The 15,755-nt window shown below is 39.0% G+C and overlaps 1 protein-coding gene across 1 annotated transcript; it reads left to right on the forward strand.

The window, feature by feature from the left end:
- The first annotated feature begins 2,655 nt into the window (after positions 1 to 2,655).
- Positions 2,656 to 13,535, forward strand: rx1 (retinal homeobox gene 1). Its single transcript, XM_084722263.1, has 4 exons — positions 2,656 to 3,324; positions 5,491 to 5,821; positions 10,980 to 11,233; positions 12,573 to 13,535. Exons 2-4 carry the CDS (start codon positions 5,506 to 5,508, stop codon positions 13,101 to 13,103), a joined length of 1,101 nt encoding a protein of 366 aa, XP_084578389.1. The 5' UTR covers positions 2,656 to 3,324; positions 5,491 to 5,505; the 3' UTR covers positions 13,104 to 13,535.
- The last annotated feature ends 2,220 nt before the right edge of the window (positions 13,536 to 15,755 follow it).

A 15,755-nucleotide genomic window follows, 5' to 3' on the forward strand; every position in this document is an offset into this window, starting at 1 on the left:
GATGCACCATTCAGTCAGTTGGAAATATTCCAGATGTCAATATTCATAATTTTTTGCATTTTTCCCCCACATTTTGCTGAAATATGTGATATCTGTGTTTTGCCTAATATGTTTGTATGTTTTGAGGTTTTCTTGCTCTGATGTGCAAGATATTAATATATTAGATAGATAGAAGATAGAAGATAAATTTTAGACTGAAAGTTACTTTTAATTCCACGTCCAATAAATACGTCTCACTGCCTGAAATAGCGTAGTCACAGTGACAACGTCCCTTTTCAAATCCTATATGTACATTTTCATGGCAGTACATTTTGGATGACAGTGCTTCGGGTCTCTTTATGTGAGGTTTGAGTGTAAGCGATTGGAGTGGGGCCACATTTTGAGTCACATGATTGCATCTCAACAACAACAAATAGGCAATAATCATTCCATACAGTGATAGATGATATTTGATGCATGTATGTTTTGGTATAAATTACAATGCGTTACTCTGAGTTTCATCTGAATGCGTTCCAGTTGGCACGTTTTAATCTGATGATGTAAGAGTACACATATAACCACGGATTTATAGGTGTTTAGACTGGATGTCTAAGCTGTAATGTAGTTAATGGAAACTTAAAAGAGATACATAGCTTGTAGGACATTATGTGGGTAAATTTAACTGAACTAAAATGAACCCAGAGAATCCACTTTTTTATATTTTGTTTCATTCATTGTTTAACATCTCCATTTTCCCCATAAGAATTCCATTTATTTTCTTCCTTTCTGCTCTCAGCAGATTCATTGTCACGTAATTTGTCATTTGCACTTTCTCCCAGTGGTAAAGACTAAAACTGTATGTTTGTAAATCGATGTTTCTCTAACTTTAGTTTTAAAAATGTTTGAGGTCACAGGAAATCTCTTTAGCGTCTTTAGAGTCCTGGCTGATTTCTGTGACACTAAGCTGGGTTCAGCTTCGAACTCCGCGGTCTCCACTGATCCAACAGACACTTTACTGCTCTAGTCCACAAAGAAACAACATTCAGTATCCAGACATGACGACAATGAGCCAGCTATGTCTTTGCAATCAACATTGAACATAAAAAAACCTCAAAGAGCATGTTTATTATCATTATCTCCATTTCATTGTCATAAGCACCTGTAAGTCCAGGGGGGCGTGTTAGAAAGCGTCACATTAAAGGCCTTGAAGAAATACTGCGCCTCCACAAGGGATCCGAACAATCTTTCTGTTCTGGCCCAGTTTGCACTGACTGGAGCTCTGCACCGAATATTCAGCCAACAACCTGAATGAGTCTAATTTCCTGTTGCATCATCATCTCCTCTGCCAGGCCATTGGTCCAGCAGTGTCAGCTGACGACATTATAATGGAGGTTCTTCTCAGAACACAAAAAAACTTTAAATGAACCTTTAAAGTCTGGACATTTCTTTGCATGTTGCATGTATTTATTTCAGGTTTGTCTTTTTAATTAATTCTTATGAGGGTGTACTGCTCCTTATAGCTGAAGAGGTGTGGTGGGTGGGTTTGCTTTCCTTTATGTGACTGACGAACAGTTTCTTTTGTGTCTGGCTAACACAGAGGTTATGGAGTTACTGAACTGTTCCAGAGTCATTTTAGCTCTGAGGAGAATTTCAGTGAAATCACAGATTGTTTTGGTTTGGTTTATAAGATACTTTATATGTTCTTTTTCAGGGTTTTGAAATGGAAACTCCCTCCTAGCTATTAGCAAAAAGTGGTGACATAGGTTACAGAACTGATGTCCTCCCGTCCACTTTCTAAACCAAGGGGTTTTATATTGAGCAACATCATCATGCAGAAAACTATGTCAGGTCACGGCGGAAAAAAATATTTTTAGAAGGGCTTGGGAAAATAAATTTTGACACTAAAACATACAAACTTTGACCAAAATCTGAATGTCCAGATTTGAACACATAAGGAAGGCTACAGAACAATATATATATATATATTAAAAAAAACAAACTAAAAAAGTAATCATAATGAATTTGGCCTTTAACATCAACATAAAATATTAAATCTCACTGATTTAATTTTAAAAACATTCCTATTGGTAGTGGCTTTCACAAACTGTAGTTGATAATGTGAAAAGTCATGTAACCCACTGACACACACTCTCTGAAGTATCATTGGGATTAAAGCTATGCAACAAGAATCTCATATAGTGTCTCGCCATTAATGTGCACAAAAGGAAGTATCTCAGTATTTACTGAAACAAAAACGTAGATACAGATTGTTGTGTTGTAACATAAGAAGTAACACAATACAATGCAACTCATGATTAATGCTTTCTTAAAGATTTTTAAACCAGGAATGTTTTTAAATGGTGGGTTTAGAAAATGTATCTTTTTAAATATTGCAAAAATTAACTTACTGTATCTGGCTATTTTATTTACAGTTAATTAAATATATGTAGCAACATGACTTACACTGCATTTCAAAAATAAATGGATTTGTCCTTGTACCAGAATGTCAGATTGGCCAGATATTAAAATAAAAAATTTGGGGGAAATTTAAGCCATTTGTATTTAATTTGTACTTTAGATTAATGAAATAAACATTATGCTATTGTTGGGATATTAATGTAAATATTATATGTGAAAAATGTTTCTATTACATATTAATAAGTAAACATCAACTGTTACATGAAAATAGTAATGCTGATATGAGTTTGTACCTCACGTGTTTTCATTTCAAAGTTTCCTTGTTCATGTAGTTGTATATAATGGAGGGGCTGAGTGAGCTCAGTGAAAACTTTCAGTGGCTCTTTTGTCTTTAAAACAATAAATTTATGAAAGAAAGTCCCGTCCGGGCTTCATTATCTTGGGCCTCCTCCTGTGGGGGTGAATGGAAATGACATTTAAAACAATTACTTTAGCAGAAAACAGCTGCCAATCACTCTTAAAGGGGAAGGATTCCAATTAATACCCCTCTCCTAATCCCCTCGTTTCACCTCCTGCGCCCCCCTCAGCTTTGTCCACCTCTCCCTCTCTGAGTCTCTCCTCTTCCACTCTCTTCTCTGAGCAGGAGTACACGGTGTCTGAACTCAGCAGCCAAACGTTTCTTTGCACCGGGTGGCTTTTATTTAAGTTGCACTTTATTATTGGAGTGTTTCTGTCAGGACTGTTTGCTGCACAGAGAAATAATTTAGAGAGAGATGCAAGGTGAGCAGAGCCGGCTGAGTGGCTGCAAGCGGTGCACACTGTGGAGCTGGGAAGAGTGAAGTTGGAGGGTGAGCTGCTGAGAGGAACAGGTGGAGGAGCACACTGGCATCAGCAACTTTAACAGTTCAACATTTCTGTTTCCAAAAGGTAAGGCTGTTTACCTGTCTCGTTTCATGGCTGTCAGACTTAAACTTTACCTGTGTTGCTTGTCGTGTTAGTGGAGATCCTGGGAGGCACTGAACAAACAAGCACTGTTGAAACTAATAGGTTTTATCAGAACTGCACAACCTCCTGTTCCTCTGCATGAGAGTACCTGAAATTTGTTTGTTAATACATGTCTGTAGATGTGTGGATTCATTTTATATTGCATGCAGATCACAAATAATAGGTAAAAGAATACAGAATCAGTTTTGTGCACAAATTCCAATCCAATTAATTTAACTTTACTTACTTTCTTTATTAGTACATCATTGTAATGTACTGGATTTTATTCCCCCTTTTTTCCTCCTTTTTTTTTTGCAGACTCATCCTTTCCAACATAAATCTTTACCAACATGTATTCATTTATCCAAAAACTTAAATAACCTGCCAATGCATTGCTTTAAAAAAAAACAGTCTATAACTGCAGTCATCACACTTGTAGTTCCTAGAAATAGTTTGCTGGTCTTTGGTCTTTGGATCCTTGCTACAGGTACAATCGACACTTTCCAAACATCATATTGATCCCAGTAAGACAGCATATAAAGTAATGGAAGTTGTTTTTATTAGTAGAATATTATTATATATCAGTAGAATGACGTAATATGTGTCATTAAGTCTTTTTTATTCCAAACTTTGATTTATATACAATATTAAATTTAATTACATATTGCATTTAATTCTTCTTCATCAGAGACAGTATATTAATTAACGTCAGTGTGATGTCCTAGATTTGATCAAAAGACCCTTTTTCCATCTCCACTCCCTCCCCCCCCCCCCCCCACTTTTTCGCACATAAACCAGAGTTTTTCCTTCATCAATATGCATTATTTTATCCAAAGATTATACAATCTGTGAATTAATTGTTGTATAAACAGTCCATAACTGCAGTCATCACACTTGTAGTTCCTAGAAATAGTTTGTTGCTCTTTAAAGATTTGGATTCTCTATTAAATAAAAAAAAGTCATAACACTGACACCAGTAATCCTCATTTTGTTTACAGGATGTGAAGTAATAGAAGCCAGCCGTATCAGTAGACCAAATATGTGTCAGAAAGTATTTTTATTCCAACAAAGAGACTTTGACTCTACTCTATTAAATCGGGGTTTGTTTTACTTAACTTAATTACTTTATTTTGTCTTTATATTGTGAGTGTGTATTAATTAACATCAATGTGATGTACTAGATGCCCCAGATTAGGCCAAAAGGCTATTTTTCTACTGCTTTCCACCTGTTTTTGCACATAAACCTCGACTTGTTCTTCACCAAGGTACATTCAGTTATCCAGAGATTATAACGTGTAAACCTGCAGACATCACACTCATACTTCCTAGATGTAGTCTGTTGCTTTTAAAGGTAGGATATGCAGGATTTGTCAGTTGCCGTTTGTAAACACACCAGAAACATAGTTGTTGAGTGTCATTCCTAGCATGTCAAATACTGGCGTTTGGGTTGGTAAAGCGTCCCGAGCACAGTATAATAATGAGAAAATAAGAAAATACAGGCAGAGGACAGGGTCTCTGCAAATATAGACGCCACCACACACTTCTAGTAAGCCATAAGTGACGATTGAGAGGGATTATTTTTGAGTATATACATTATTTATTTTAGGAAAAAACTGCATAATATGCCTTTAAAAGATATGGATCCTTGCTACAGTTACATTTTGTACTAAATGTATGGGAAGACAACACTATAGAATAATAAGAATTCATTTTTGTTCCAATAGACAGACTTGCACGCAGCATGGGTTTGTTTTGTTTTTTATTTAAAATGAGAAATGTTTTGTATGAAAAATGGAAATGGAACGTACGATTGAAATTTTGCATTTACTGCATATTCAGAATTAACACTGTGGGGCCATTAGTGCTGATCATTCATATAAAAATGTCAAAAGTATGGATTGAGAAGTGACTTGTGTGTCATTAGTGTCCATCAGCTGTGGCTTTCAGGGTCTAAAGGATGGACTCTTCACCCCCTGTGTCTCTGTAAGCGGGTTTAGATGGATGTAGAGAGAATAAAGTGTCATCCAGGGTAACCAGGTGATCTCTGACACACTGCTGTACCTTTAGTCCTTCACTCACTGTAAACCCCACTTCTCCTTCTGACTGCAGTGCCCAGACGCTCGAATGCATTTATCACTGGATACCATGAGCATGGTGGATGACAGCTGCCTCTCACCCAGCAACTTCCACGAAATGGGGAAAGGTGGGGGCATCGCTGCAGGGGGCCGCGTCCACAGCATTGATGTCATTCTAGGTTTCAGTAAAGACCAGGACCCCCTGCTCAGCCCTGCCGGGGCCCCACGACCCCAAAAAGTGGACATAGACGGCCTGGCAGAGCCTGGGAAGCAGCAGGAGCCCTCGACACACCCGACCTACAGTGGGCACCTCTCCTCTCTGAGGAACAGCAGCACAGAGCAACAGCAGCAGCCGCAGTACCATGGTGAGTCTGATGCTGATGCTGCTCTCCAGATGTTTTGCTGCACTTAGTTTCATGCCGTCAGGTATCACGTTTATTTTGAGAAGTGCAGACCTTGCTTTACAGTTTGTTATTGAGGATAAAGTTTATGAATCATCTGATTTTTTGCCTCAAAACACATGAGATGGTCGAGGATATTGATCATACAACAACACCGCTGGTCTTGGAAGTGTGGATGAGAGATTTGAATTAGGTAAGATAGAATTGATTTTGCTGCACTGAACGTAGCATATTGATGCCCCTGAGCAGACATAATAAATCTCACTTTAGCGCTGATCATCAAGTTATCTGTCCACCAACACAGATTCACAGCTTTCATGGTCCAAACAAAACAAAGAGCAAACTTCAAAGCCTAAACATGAACGTATACTGTTGAGCTTGAGCAGTTTGAAGTTTTCATAAGATAGAGAAGCATATCAAAGAGCATGTATAACTAAAAAAGACATACTTCTAAAACTTTTCTGACTCAAATAGCCACTTAAAAAGAGATCACACAGTAGTAGCTGTAAAACAAAAACATCCACCAAACATTTATTATTAAATATCGCGTTAATTATTTGTATGTTGGCAAATTTGAACTGTAGGCCTGTAAGTTTAAAAACTGCAATGAAAAAGGTTTACATAAACAAATGATGGAGCATCATTTTAGTATAATATCACGTCAATTATTAAAGACCCCAAAATGAAGAGACAGAGTGTTGAGATCAGTTCTGTTTTTCTGTGTTTAAAACTGCAGCCAGGTTTCTGTGGACAAATCACCTATGAAATGCATTATTATGTTTTTTTTTTTGTTTCATTATTTGAACCTTTATGACTTGGATAACTTACTAACTAGCTAACAGTAGCTAATAGTAGCACTTGCTTATAGTAGCTAACAGGTAGGTTAGCCAACAGCTTCTAACACTAGTGTTCCCTAACAGTGGCAACAGCACTGTTAGCTAACAGCTGACGGAAGTGTTAGCGAACAGTAGCTAACAATAGTGTTCCCCAAAAGTAGCTATGGCAGTGTTAGCTAATAGTAGCTAATGGCTAACTTACTAACTAGTTAACAATAGTTAATGGTAGTGTTAGCTAATGGTAGCTAATGGTTAGCTAACAGTAGCTAACGGTAGTGTTCAGCTACAGCATTGTTGGCTAACAGTTGCTAACGGTAGTTAGGCAAAGCAAGTTTATGTATGTAGGGCCATTCAGACACAAGGCAATTCAAAGTACTTTACAGGAGCATAGAAATACATTAAAATAAAATGTTAAAATAATATTACAAGTGCATTTAAGATACCATAAAAACAAAAAGCAAAATAAACAAATGATATGAATAATATAAAAGTATTTCCCCCCACAGCAGCTATGGCAGTATTGCTAGCAGTAGGTGATGGTAGTGTTAGCTAACTTGTTTAATCTGTATGTCTGTTTTTTTTCTTGCTTTTACACATGATAGATATGGTGGAGACTGTTTCTGCCATCTTTGCCCTCTCTCTTTCTTTTATCTCCCCAAGTTAGAATTGTTGTAAATTTCCTATTTCTTAAGTTTTCTTTAAGGGTTTTACCAAAACCTCCAACTTATCTGTCTTGAAGTTAAGTGCATATCGTTTTTTCCATTTTGCGTATGTTTGAATGAGCGTTTAGGTATTTTATTTTAATTTTTAAAACCCAGCTGTTACAAAGTTGTTTGGCTCAGATAGATGAAAAAAAAGTAGTGTTGGTTTTTAGGTGACACACATAAAAGTTGATCAGCCGTGTTGAATTGAGTACTTAGGATTTACTAACCTGAGACAAGATAGGATGAAGTAAGAAAAGGTAAGCGTCCTAAAGTTAGTTATGATTGATCTGTAATAGCAAATTGGGAAAAATCCTTCCTATCTTTCTATTACTTAAGACTTTCTGTAATATGGCCTCTGGCTTCTTTAAATTGGGCAGTTTTACTATATTTCAAACGCCATGTAGCATTTCTGTGCAGTTTGCATCCATTTAAAACCACTTATATGTTTATTCACAGTCACTGTTGCCATGCAGAGCCTGTTGCATTAACTGTGTGAGCTGTGTGGGCTGAGATTGAGAGATAAATCACAGAACAAGATGGTGTAGGGGGTTTATGTCCCCAAGCCCAATCCCATCCCCTTGTGGAATTCCCCTAATCTTCTCTTGCGCGCAGATTAGATTGTACAGTAGTTCATTCGGGTTGTTATTGTTATCGTACCGTCTCTGAGAAGTCAAATTCATCACATTTAATCTGAAGCTATTTTCACATGCAGGATCTGGCAGGTGGTTGGTGATTTTGGGGCAGAAACACAAATGAACTGGAGATGGGTATATCCTGTCCTGAAAAATGATTATAATCCAGGAGGACGTTTGTTTCTCTTGATTAACGTACATCAACACCAATGACATCACTCTTTTGTGTGTAACTACCCTGTGAAGTCAGTCCGGTTCCCCCTGAATGAGCAACTTTTCTGTGTTTGGTGTCAGTTGCCCCCCTCCCTCTCTGTCTCCGTGCTGAGATGTTCTGCTGGCTGATAAACAGTGGGCAGCCTTCAGACCAGCGGCTGTGATGGTCTGACAGGCCAAGAGCTGGTCACTGAACCAGACCTGACCTCTGCCTTTGTCAGAGCCTGGCCTTTGTCATAGCTGCTTAATGAGAGGTGGATAAATGAACCCCTAAAAATCCTGCTTTGCGTTTGCCTCTCTGCTCCCGTTTGCCAGTTGAAAGACCACAATGACCCCCTCCTTTATCTCCATCAACACGTCTCAGTCACAGAGACATGCTCACATTTACATTTGGATACTGTCAGTTGTTTTACTGAAGCAGTGACAGGTGGACTGTCAACATTGATATTTGTGAAGCATTAAGGTTCATTCTTGACTTTAGAAACACTTATTTGACATAAAAGCGGTAAATTAAACCAGCTAAAATCAATATTTTTACTCTGGCAATGTATCAAGCAATGATTTGAAAAACCATATGAGAATGCAAAAGTGGTCACGAACTGTAGTTGACGAACCTAAAAAGATTATCAGTGCAGCTTGAATATGCAGCTTTCATCACCTTTATGGAGTTTTATAGTAAGTTTTGGCTGCAGGCATTGACCATACGTAAAGATGGAAAACACATCTCCACTTTCTCCTTTACAAAACTGCAAATGTTAATACAAACAAAAAAATGCCACAGCATCCTGAATATGAGTGCTGCCATCTTGCGCTGGTGACATTGTTTGGAACCAGGATCTGTGCAGTAGTGATCAGGGCTGGTGCCGCTGTATTGAGGTGACACCCATACACCCAGCTGACAGTCAATCATGAAATTACGCAAACGCCCCCTTTTATAGCATCAAATAACTAATTAAAATCAAACATATCAGATAAAAGAGCACTTAAACACACATCGGTATAAGTTATACCTCAAATAACAGAAACTGTCTTTCGGAAAAAATTTATTTGAATTTGGCCTGTGTCCCATCTGCTAACATGGAGGGTGCAGGGTTTTACCTATACTGCAGCCAGCCACCAGGGTGCGATCGAGATACTGTTGTTACGTGTCGTCCATCTTTATATATGTCACTGGCTGCAGCAAGCAGTTGTTTTCAGTGAAAAACCTACAAGCCACTACGTGCCAAGCACCAAACTGCAGACAGGCACAGTTAGCAACAAGCAGAGTAAAGATGTTGGCCGGCGAAATATTTCCCTCAGGAGATGGTGGAGACCAAAAACAGAGCTAAAAAGAATGAATAATATTGGACTCACATCTATCAGGAGGCTGGAAACACGACTCCAAATGAATAATGATGTTCCTCCATAACTGTTGGATGCGTGATAAAGCAACTATTTGATGTTAAGTTTGGCATGTTAGCTTAAACTTCAGATGAAACAGCATTTTGGGAGTATCTAGTATCTATCTAATTTGTAAAACATGATCGGATATTGACACAGGAATACAATTTTCTTTATATTTTTTGTCATGTATTCTTAAATATGACCACAATGTGACGAGGGATGTGATCTAAAAGGGTTAAAAGGCCTTTTTCATTTCATCTAAACTTGAAAAAGGTATGATACATAAAAAAATGTCAGTGTTTTGATCACAACTTTTTGCTGCATTCCCCAGATGGCCAAACAAATCTGATATTACAGGTTTAAAATCTACTTCCCCAGAAGTCCACCTACTTTATAATTAATTATGTTGATTCATATTTACTATTTAATTCCACATTTAGAATTTTTGCTTTAGTATTTGTGGGACAACTCAGGACCAAGTAATTGTTTTGATGTACAACATACTAGGATGTCAAATTTGCACTTCACACAAAATTGCATTGCAATATCTAATTCTTTTATGAAGAAAGTCTTTAAAAGTCAGTTTAATCTGCATTCTGTTATCGACAACCTCTCTGACACAATCTGAATGGCGTGTGTTTCCAGATTCAGGTTTGATCGTGGCAGACATGAACTCTTCTAGAGAAGCTGCGTCATGAGAGCGACTGATCTGATTGCCGGAACATCATCTTTGTACTTTGTTTAATTCAATTACTTGCTGGCTACTAATTCACCCAACGGTCCTCTCTTGACTCTGTCAAAGACTTCATTGTGCAGTATAATGTCATATCTATTTCTCTGGTGTTAACACTGACATGGATGTGTTAAATATATTTTTATGGCTACTGATATAATCATAACCAATAGTATTGTGGGAATGAACTGAGAGTGGTATTGCAGCCCTCTTTCAGTAGTAAATACTGTTAAGTAATGTACAGGATGCAGTGGAAACGATGTGATTTGCAGTTCAGTCCATAAAAAGAAAGAGAACATTCCTGTTTCCAAACATCTTTCTGAGGACAGTTTACTTTTGGAGTAGATAAACACTGGAAGCAACTTTTCTAAATCCGATTAGGAATGTTTTTGAGCTTCATTGAAGTTCAGGGGATTGCTTGCTTCACTGACCTACAGTAGCCTATTGTTGCAGGTGTCAAACTAATGTCTGCTCTACTGGAAAGTGGAAACTACATTCTTCGTCTCAACTTACCATCCTGCTTTTGTTTTTCCTCTAAATGTTAGCTCATATTTAACATATATTAATACAAAAAACTATGAAAACCTATTTAAAAATCTGCTTTTTTTCTTTTCTGAACAGATACTGGATTATTCACAAACAAGTGTGATGAGGAACTGAGTGAGCTGAGGAAGAGTGTGGAGAGTGATGAAGGCAAGTCTCCAGAGCCATGCAAGGACGATCAGCCCAAGAAGAAGCACAGGCGCAACCGCACCACCTTCACCACCTACCAGCTGCATGAGCTGGAGCGTGCCTTTGAGAAGTCGCACTACCCAGATGTGTACAGCCGCGAGGAGCTCGCCATGAAGGTGAACCTCCCGGAGGTCCGAGTTCAGGTGAGAGGATGCACCACATCATAGGCAACAACATGAGACATACTGTAGTTACAACAATTAACATCACTTTGACATCAGAAATGTGTCAGTTAAGTCATTAATAAAGCCAAATATATTTTGTTTACATAAGTAAGTATTCATGGTCTGCAGCGGTCATGTTTGTTTTGGTTTTTATTTTTTTGCTGGCCCTTTAATACACATTACATCAGTAAAATACATCAGAAGCTGACATGTAACCTTAAGACCTGGTGTGTTCCCACATACTGGGGTGCTCTTGAGGACAGACGCTAAGCCTTTGACCTTTGGCTCGTTAGTAGCCAGTAGTAGTTAGTAGGTGATAAGATTGCACTAAATAATTATGCAAGCAGAGTTTGTGTTTCCAAGTGTTAGAACACACAATGCTGACGTCATCTGGAGTTGTAAAGACAAGAAGGTGCAGACTTTAAACAGGATGCTAGATTCTTTAGATGGACAAAATGGCCAAATGTCAGACAAAATGACAGTTTAAAGCAGAGGTTCTCATTTTTTTCTCAGCCACAAAAGAGAAATTATATATTATATATGTAATGTGTATGCAAATTATACATACAGCCTATTATTTTTCACACTTCTTAGTTATGTGAAAGAACACCACAAGAGAAATGTGTCAGTCAGATATTAGAAATGTAAATAATAAACCTAATAAAAAGAACTTTAATAAGTCTGGTCTGAGACTTCAATATAATAAATGAATTAATCTGAAAAGGGACCCCCAGGCAGAGGGGCACTGACTAGAAGTCAGTGTTATTTAGTTATTTATTTCTTTACATTTTAGACTTAGTGGATGTATTTCACTTTCAGTTTTAAGTCACAGATTGGTTAGGTATAGGCAACAAAATGCTTGGTTTAGGAAAAGATTATGGTGCGTCAAATAAGCACATTTGCTATTTACAACCCGAGTGCACATAGCAGTGTTGGTTATGGAGTGTAAACAGCCACACTGGCTATTCCACCCAGGGTGTAAATAGCATAGTTGGTGACAAACGCCTGCATGCTAATAGCATTTGCCTTAAAATTAATGATAATTATATGTATGTGTGGTTGCAAGTCTGCTGGAAAAAATAGTAACACCTGCATACTGACCATCAAACAACAAATTAATTTCCATGCATGTTTTAATCCCAGTTGGATCTCACTTCTCATGGGTCACCACATGAATCCATGCATGGCTTGTAGCCCCAAGAAATCCAAACAAACTGTCCAAACAATCAGGGTGAGATAAAAAAAAAAAAAGCTGGATTATACACGTCTGTCCCTCATGTTCAGGTAAACTTCATGATGCTTTGATTTTGTCCCGCAGGTCTGGTTCCAGAACCGCAGAGCTAAATGGCGCCGGCAGGAAAAAATGGACGCCAGCACCATGAAGCTCCACGACTCACCCATGCTGTCCTTTAACCGTCCGGCGCCGGTTCACACCAGCATGGGTCCCATGACCAACTCCCTGCCCTTGGACCCCTGGCTGTCCTCTCCTCTGTCCAGTGCCACGCCGGTCCACAGCATCCCGGGTTTCATGGGTCCAGCTCAAGGGATCCAGCCCAGCTACCCCAGCCACAGCTTCCTCAACTCCACTGCTCATCCCCATCCTCATCCCCATCCTCATTCTCATCCTCATCCTCATCCTCACTCTCATCCTCATCCTCACTCTCATCCTCACTCGTCCATGGGCCAGGGGATGCAGAGTATGGCTCCTCCTCCCTACCAGTGTCCGGCACCGTATCCTGATAAACACCCTCTGGAGGACGTGGACCAGCGCAGCTCGAGTATCGCTGCACTGAGAATGAAAGCCAAGGAACACATCCAGTCTATGGACAAGACCTGGCAACCCATGTGACTACCAGATCTGGCAACCCATGTGACTAACAGATCTGGCAACCCATGTGAATGACACTGGAAAGGGAGATGTTGGAGTTGTTTCTTGGCATAACAGATACCGAGTAAAATGTTGGAAAATGACAGTGATATGTCTGTTAGCCACAGAGCAAAGAAATGGATTTTGAACTGTGAAAACGGTGGATTTTAGGACTTTTTTTTTTTAAACTTTCTTTTACATTTTTAAAATTTTCTCTTCATCTCAAGGACATGAAACAACAAGTGAACTCTACAGTCTTGTTAAACTGTTAATTTTAAACCACCAATCTCCCAAACATCTGTTTACCCTCAATCTCTAAGTGTTAAGTGTTGCCTTAGGAGCTGTAATAGCAAACCTCTTGTTGGTGACCATTGCTCTAATTGCGACTTGCACCCCAAAACCAAGGAAGTTTCTTTCCTTATCAGCCACTTTTTTTTTTTATTACAGATCATCTTTACAAGCATGCTTCCCTTTAAAGGGGTAGTTCTGATTGTTTGAGGTGCTTATCCACAGTCAGTCTACAGGAGATGGTGATGGTGAAAAACAGCATCAGTTTGAGTGTATGTTCATCTTTTCACAGCCTAACTTCTCCATCGTACAGCCTTTTCTGACAGGAAACTGTCATTATATGACTCGCAAAACACAAGAGTTGCTGGTCTACTGTTGCCTCAGTCTAGTTAATCTTGTTAGTTTGTCACACAACTCACACAATAACACAAACTGTCAGATCGAAGCAACTCCCATATTCTGCAAGATGAAATTATTCATTTTGCCTCTGTAGCCTGGTTGGTTTACAGAGAGGGGTATTTGGCTTATATAATACCAGTTTTCCCTTTGAAACGGCTGATGGCAAAGTGGAGTGGAGAAAAAATTCTAAATGTCTCGTACACTTACCTGATATTGACTTTTTTTTTAAGTGGATAAAAATGTTTTCATGCTGATCCTGTGCACAGCAGTACATTGCTGAGCTTCCTGCTGCTTCTCCAAACTGGTAGCATGCCAATCAGTATCTACTGTGGTTAATACACTGACTTAGGTTAAGTGCCTCATACAACCCCACCTGAAATTATCTGAACTATCCCTTTAATACCTATATAAGTTTATATGGCCCTCGCGACAGCTTGTGTCAGGGAACAGTTGTTCAAGAACAGGGATTTAAGACATGCTAACATGAAAATCACCTAAATATGTGGATTATTATTGTTCTCATCTATTTCTGTTATCTCATCAACCATCAAACTTGAGTCTCCTTTTTCCATTCTTTTTTTTCACTCAGTTTGTTTTTTACTAATTAATCCAATTGTCGCATTTTCATGGTTCAGCTAATCAGAGGGTCAGACTATTTTGTGAATGAAAGTCCAGTCTCAGTTCAACATGAGCGCAGCTATGTAAAGACACATAAAAAGTTTTTTTTTTTTTACCTTTATTTATTCAGGGTAGGTACACTGAGAGCGATGCTCTCTTTTGCAGGAATGCCCTGATCACATTCACACAGTTGCACATTCACACCTGGAAGCTGCCCAATACATTCACAGTCTTATCTGCCGGCCACTGAGCAGCTCTACTGGAGCGGTTGGGGTTAAGGGCCTTGCTCAAGGGCGCCTCAGTGGTGGTAATGAGGGAGGGGCAAGTGCTGCCTTTCACTTTCCAGATTTATCCTGCCGGTCAGGGGATTGAACAGGCGACCTTCCGGTCCCAGGCTTTGGGCCAACACTGCCCGAAAATAAATAAATGTATGTCTCACTAATCTGTCAAACTAACTGGTGTAACTGGTTTTCAGCTAATCTCCCAGGTATAGCATGGTTTAAGTTGCTTACTAGAGGCAGCCCAGTTTAGATATTTGAGGCCATAGGTTAGACACCTGGTTATGACTGGAGGCAGATGACGCCTACTGTCATTGTTTTAAATATAGAGGGAGAGGCCATTCTCTCAATATGGGGTCACAAACTGTAAAGTAGATAATTGTTTGGCGGGAAAGTGTAGCACAGTCAGAGATTTGACGACACCTTCCGTGGACCAGGGCCGAGAATATACCAAAAATAATTCTGCACAATTATAATTCTGATTTGTTCTGAGATGCTTTAAAGAAGGAAGCGAGGGAGGAAGGAAGGATGTAAGGAAGATTAGTGAGCAGAGTAACCCTCTTTTTGCTTGAGTGGCTGTTGGAGGAGAAAACCTGTTGGCAGCTCAGTGTTGGGTGGCTGCGTGTACGTGCAGGGCAGCAGAAAGAGCCCTGTGTGATGCGTCACCCCACATAGTTTAGTCTTTGTTCGGCACAATTGATCCAAGTGTATCCTCTTTGTCTGAAATTGAAGGGGAGGGGGAGGCTGCACTAAATAGGCCCTTGTAACCATTTTGTCATGGAAGTTTTTTTTTTCTCTCTCAATCAAAAGAGGAGAAACATGGATCGTAGCTGCTATGGTCATTAGTGACACAATATTGGTCTTTTACCATCTGTTAGAGAGTCAAGCTCTAAGGCTGGGTTGCACCAACGAGGATCAATTTTTAACCCCAATTAAATCATGGTTTAACCTTAATTTATCTTGCACCAAACTTTTGAACTAGTTTGAAATTAAACAAAAGATTGGATTTAACCTCTATTTAAACCTCAGTTTAGTGTTTACCATAACAATT

The sequence above is a fragment of the Lutjanus erythropterus genome, chromosome 7 (assembly GCF_056507025.1).
Source record: "Lutjanus erythropterus isolate fLutEry1 chromosome 7, fLutEry1.hap2, whole genome shotgun sequence".
Classification (NCBI taxonomy): domain Eukaryota; kingdom Metazoa; phylum Chordata; class Actinopteri; order Lutjaniformes; family Lutjanidae; genus Lutjanus; species Lutjanus erythropterus.

Bases quoted from the DNA above. Each gene is read 5' to 3' on its own strand.
- rx1 (XM_084722263.1), top strand. From the start codon at position 5,506: ATGCATTTATCACTGGATACCATGAGCATGGTGGATGACAGCTGCCTC. The intron at 5,822-10,979 runs GTGAGTCTGATG...TTTTCTGAACAG, and splicing joins GCAGCAGCCGCAGTACCATG to ATACTGGATTATTCACAAAC. The intron at 11,234-12,572 runs GTGAGAGGATGC...TTTGTCCCGCAG, and splicing joins TCCCGGAGGTCCGAGTTCAG to GTCTGGTTCCAGAACCGCAG.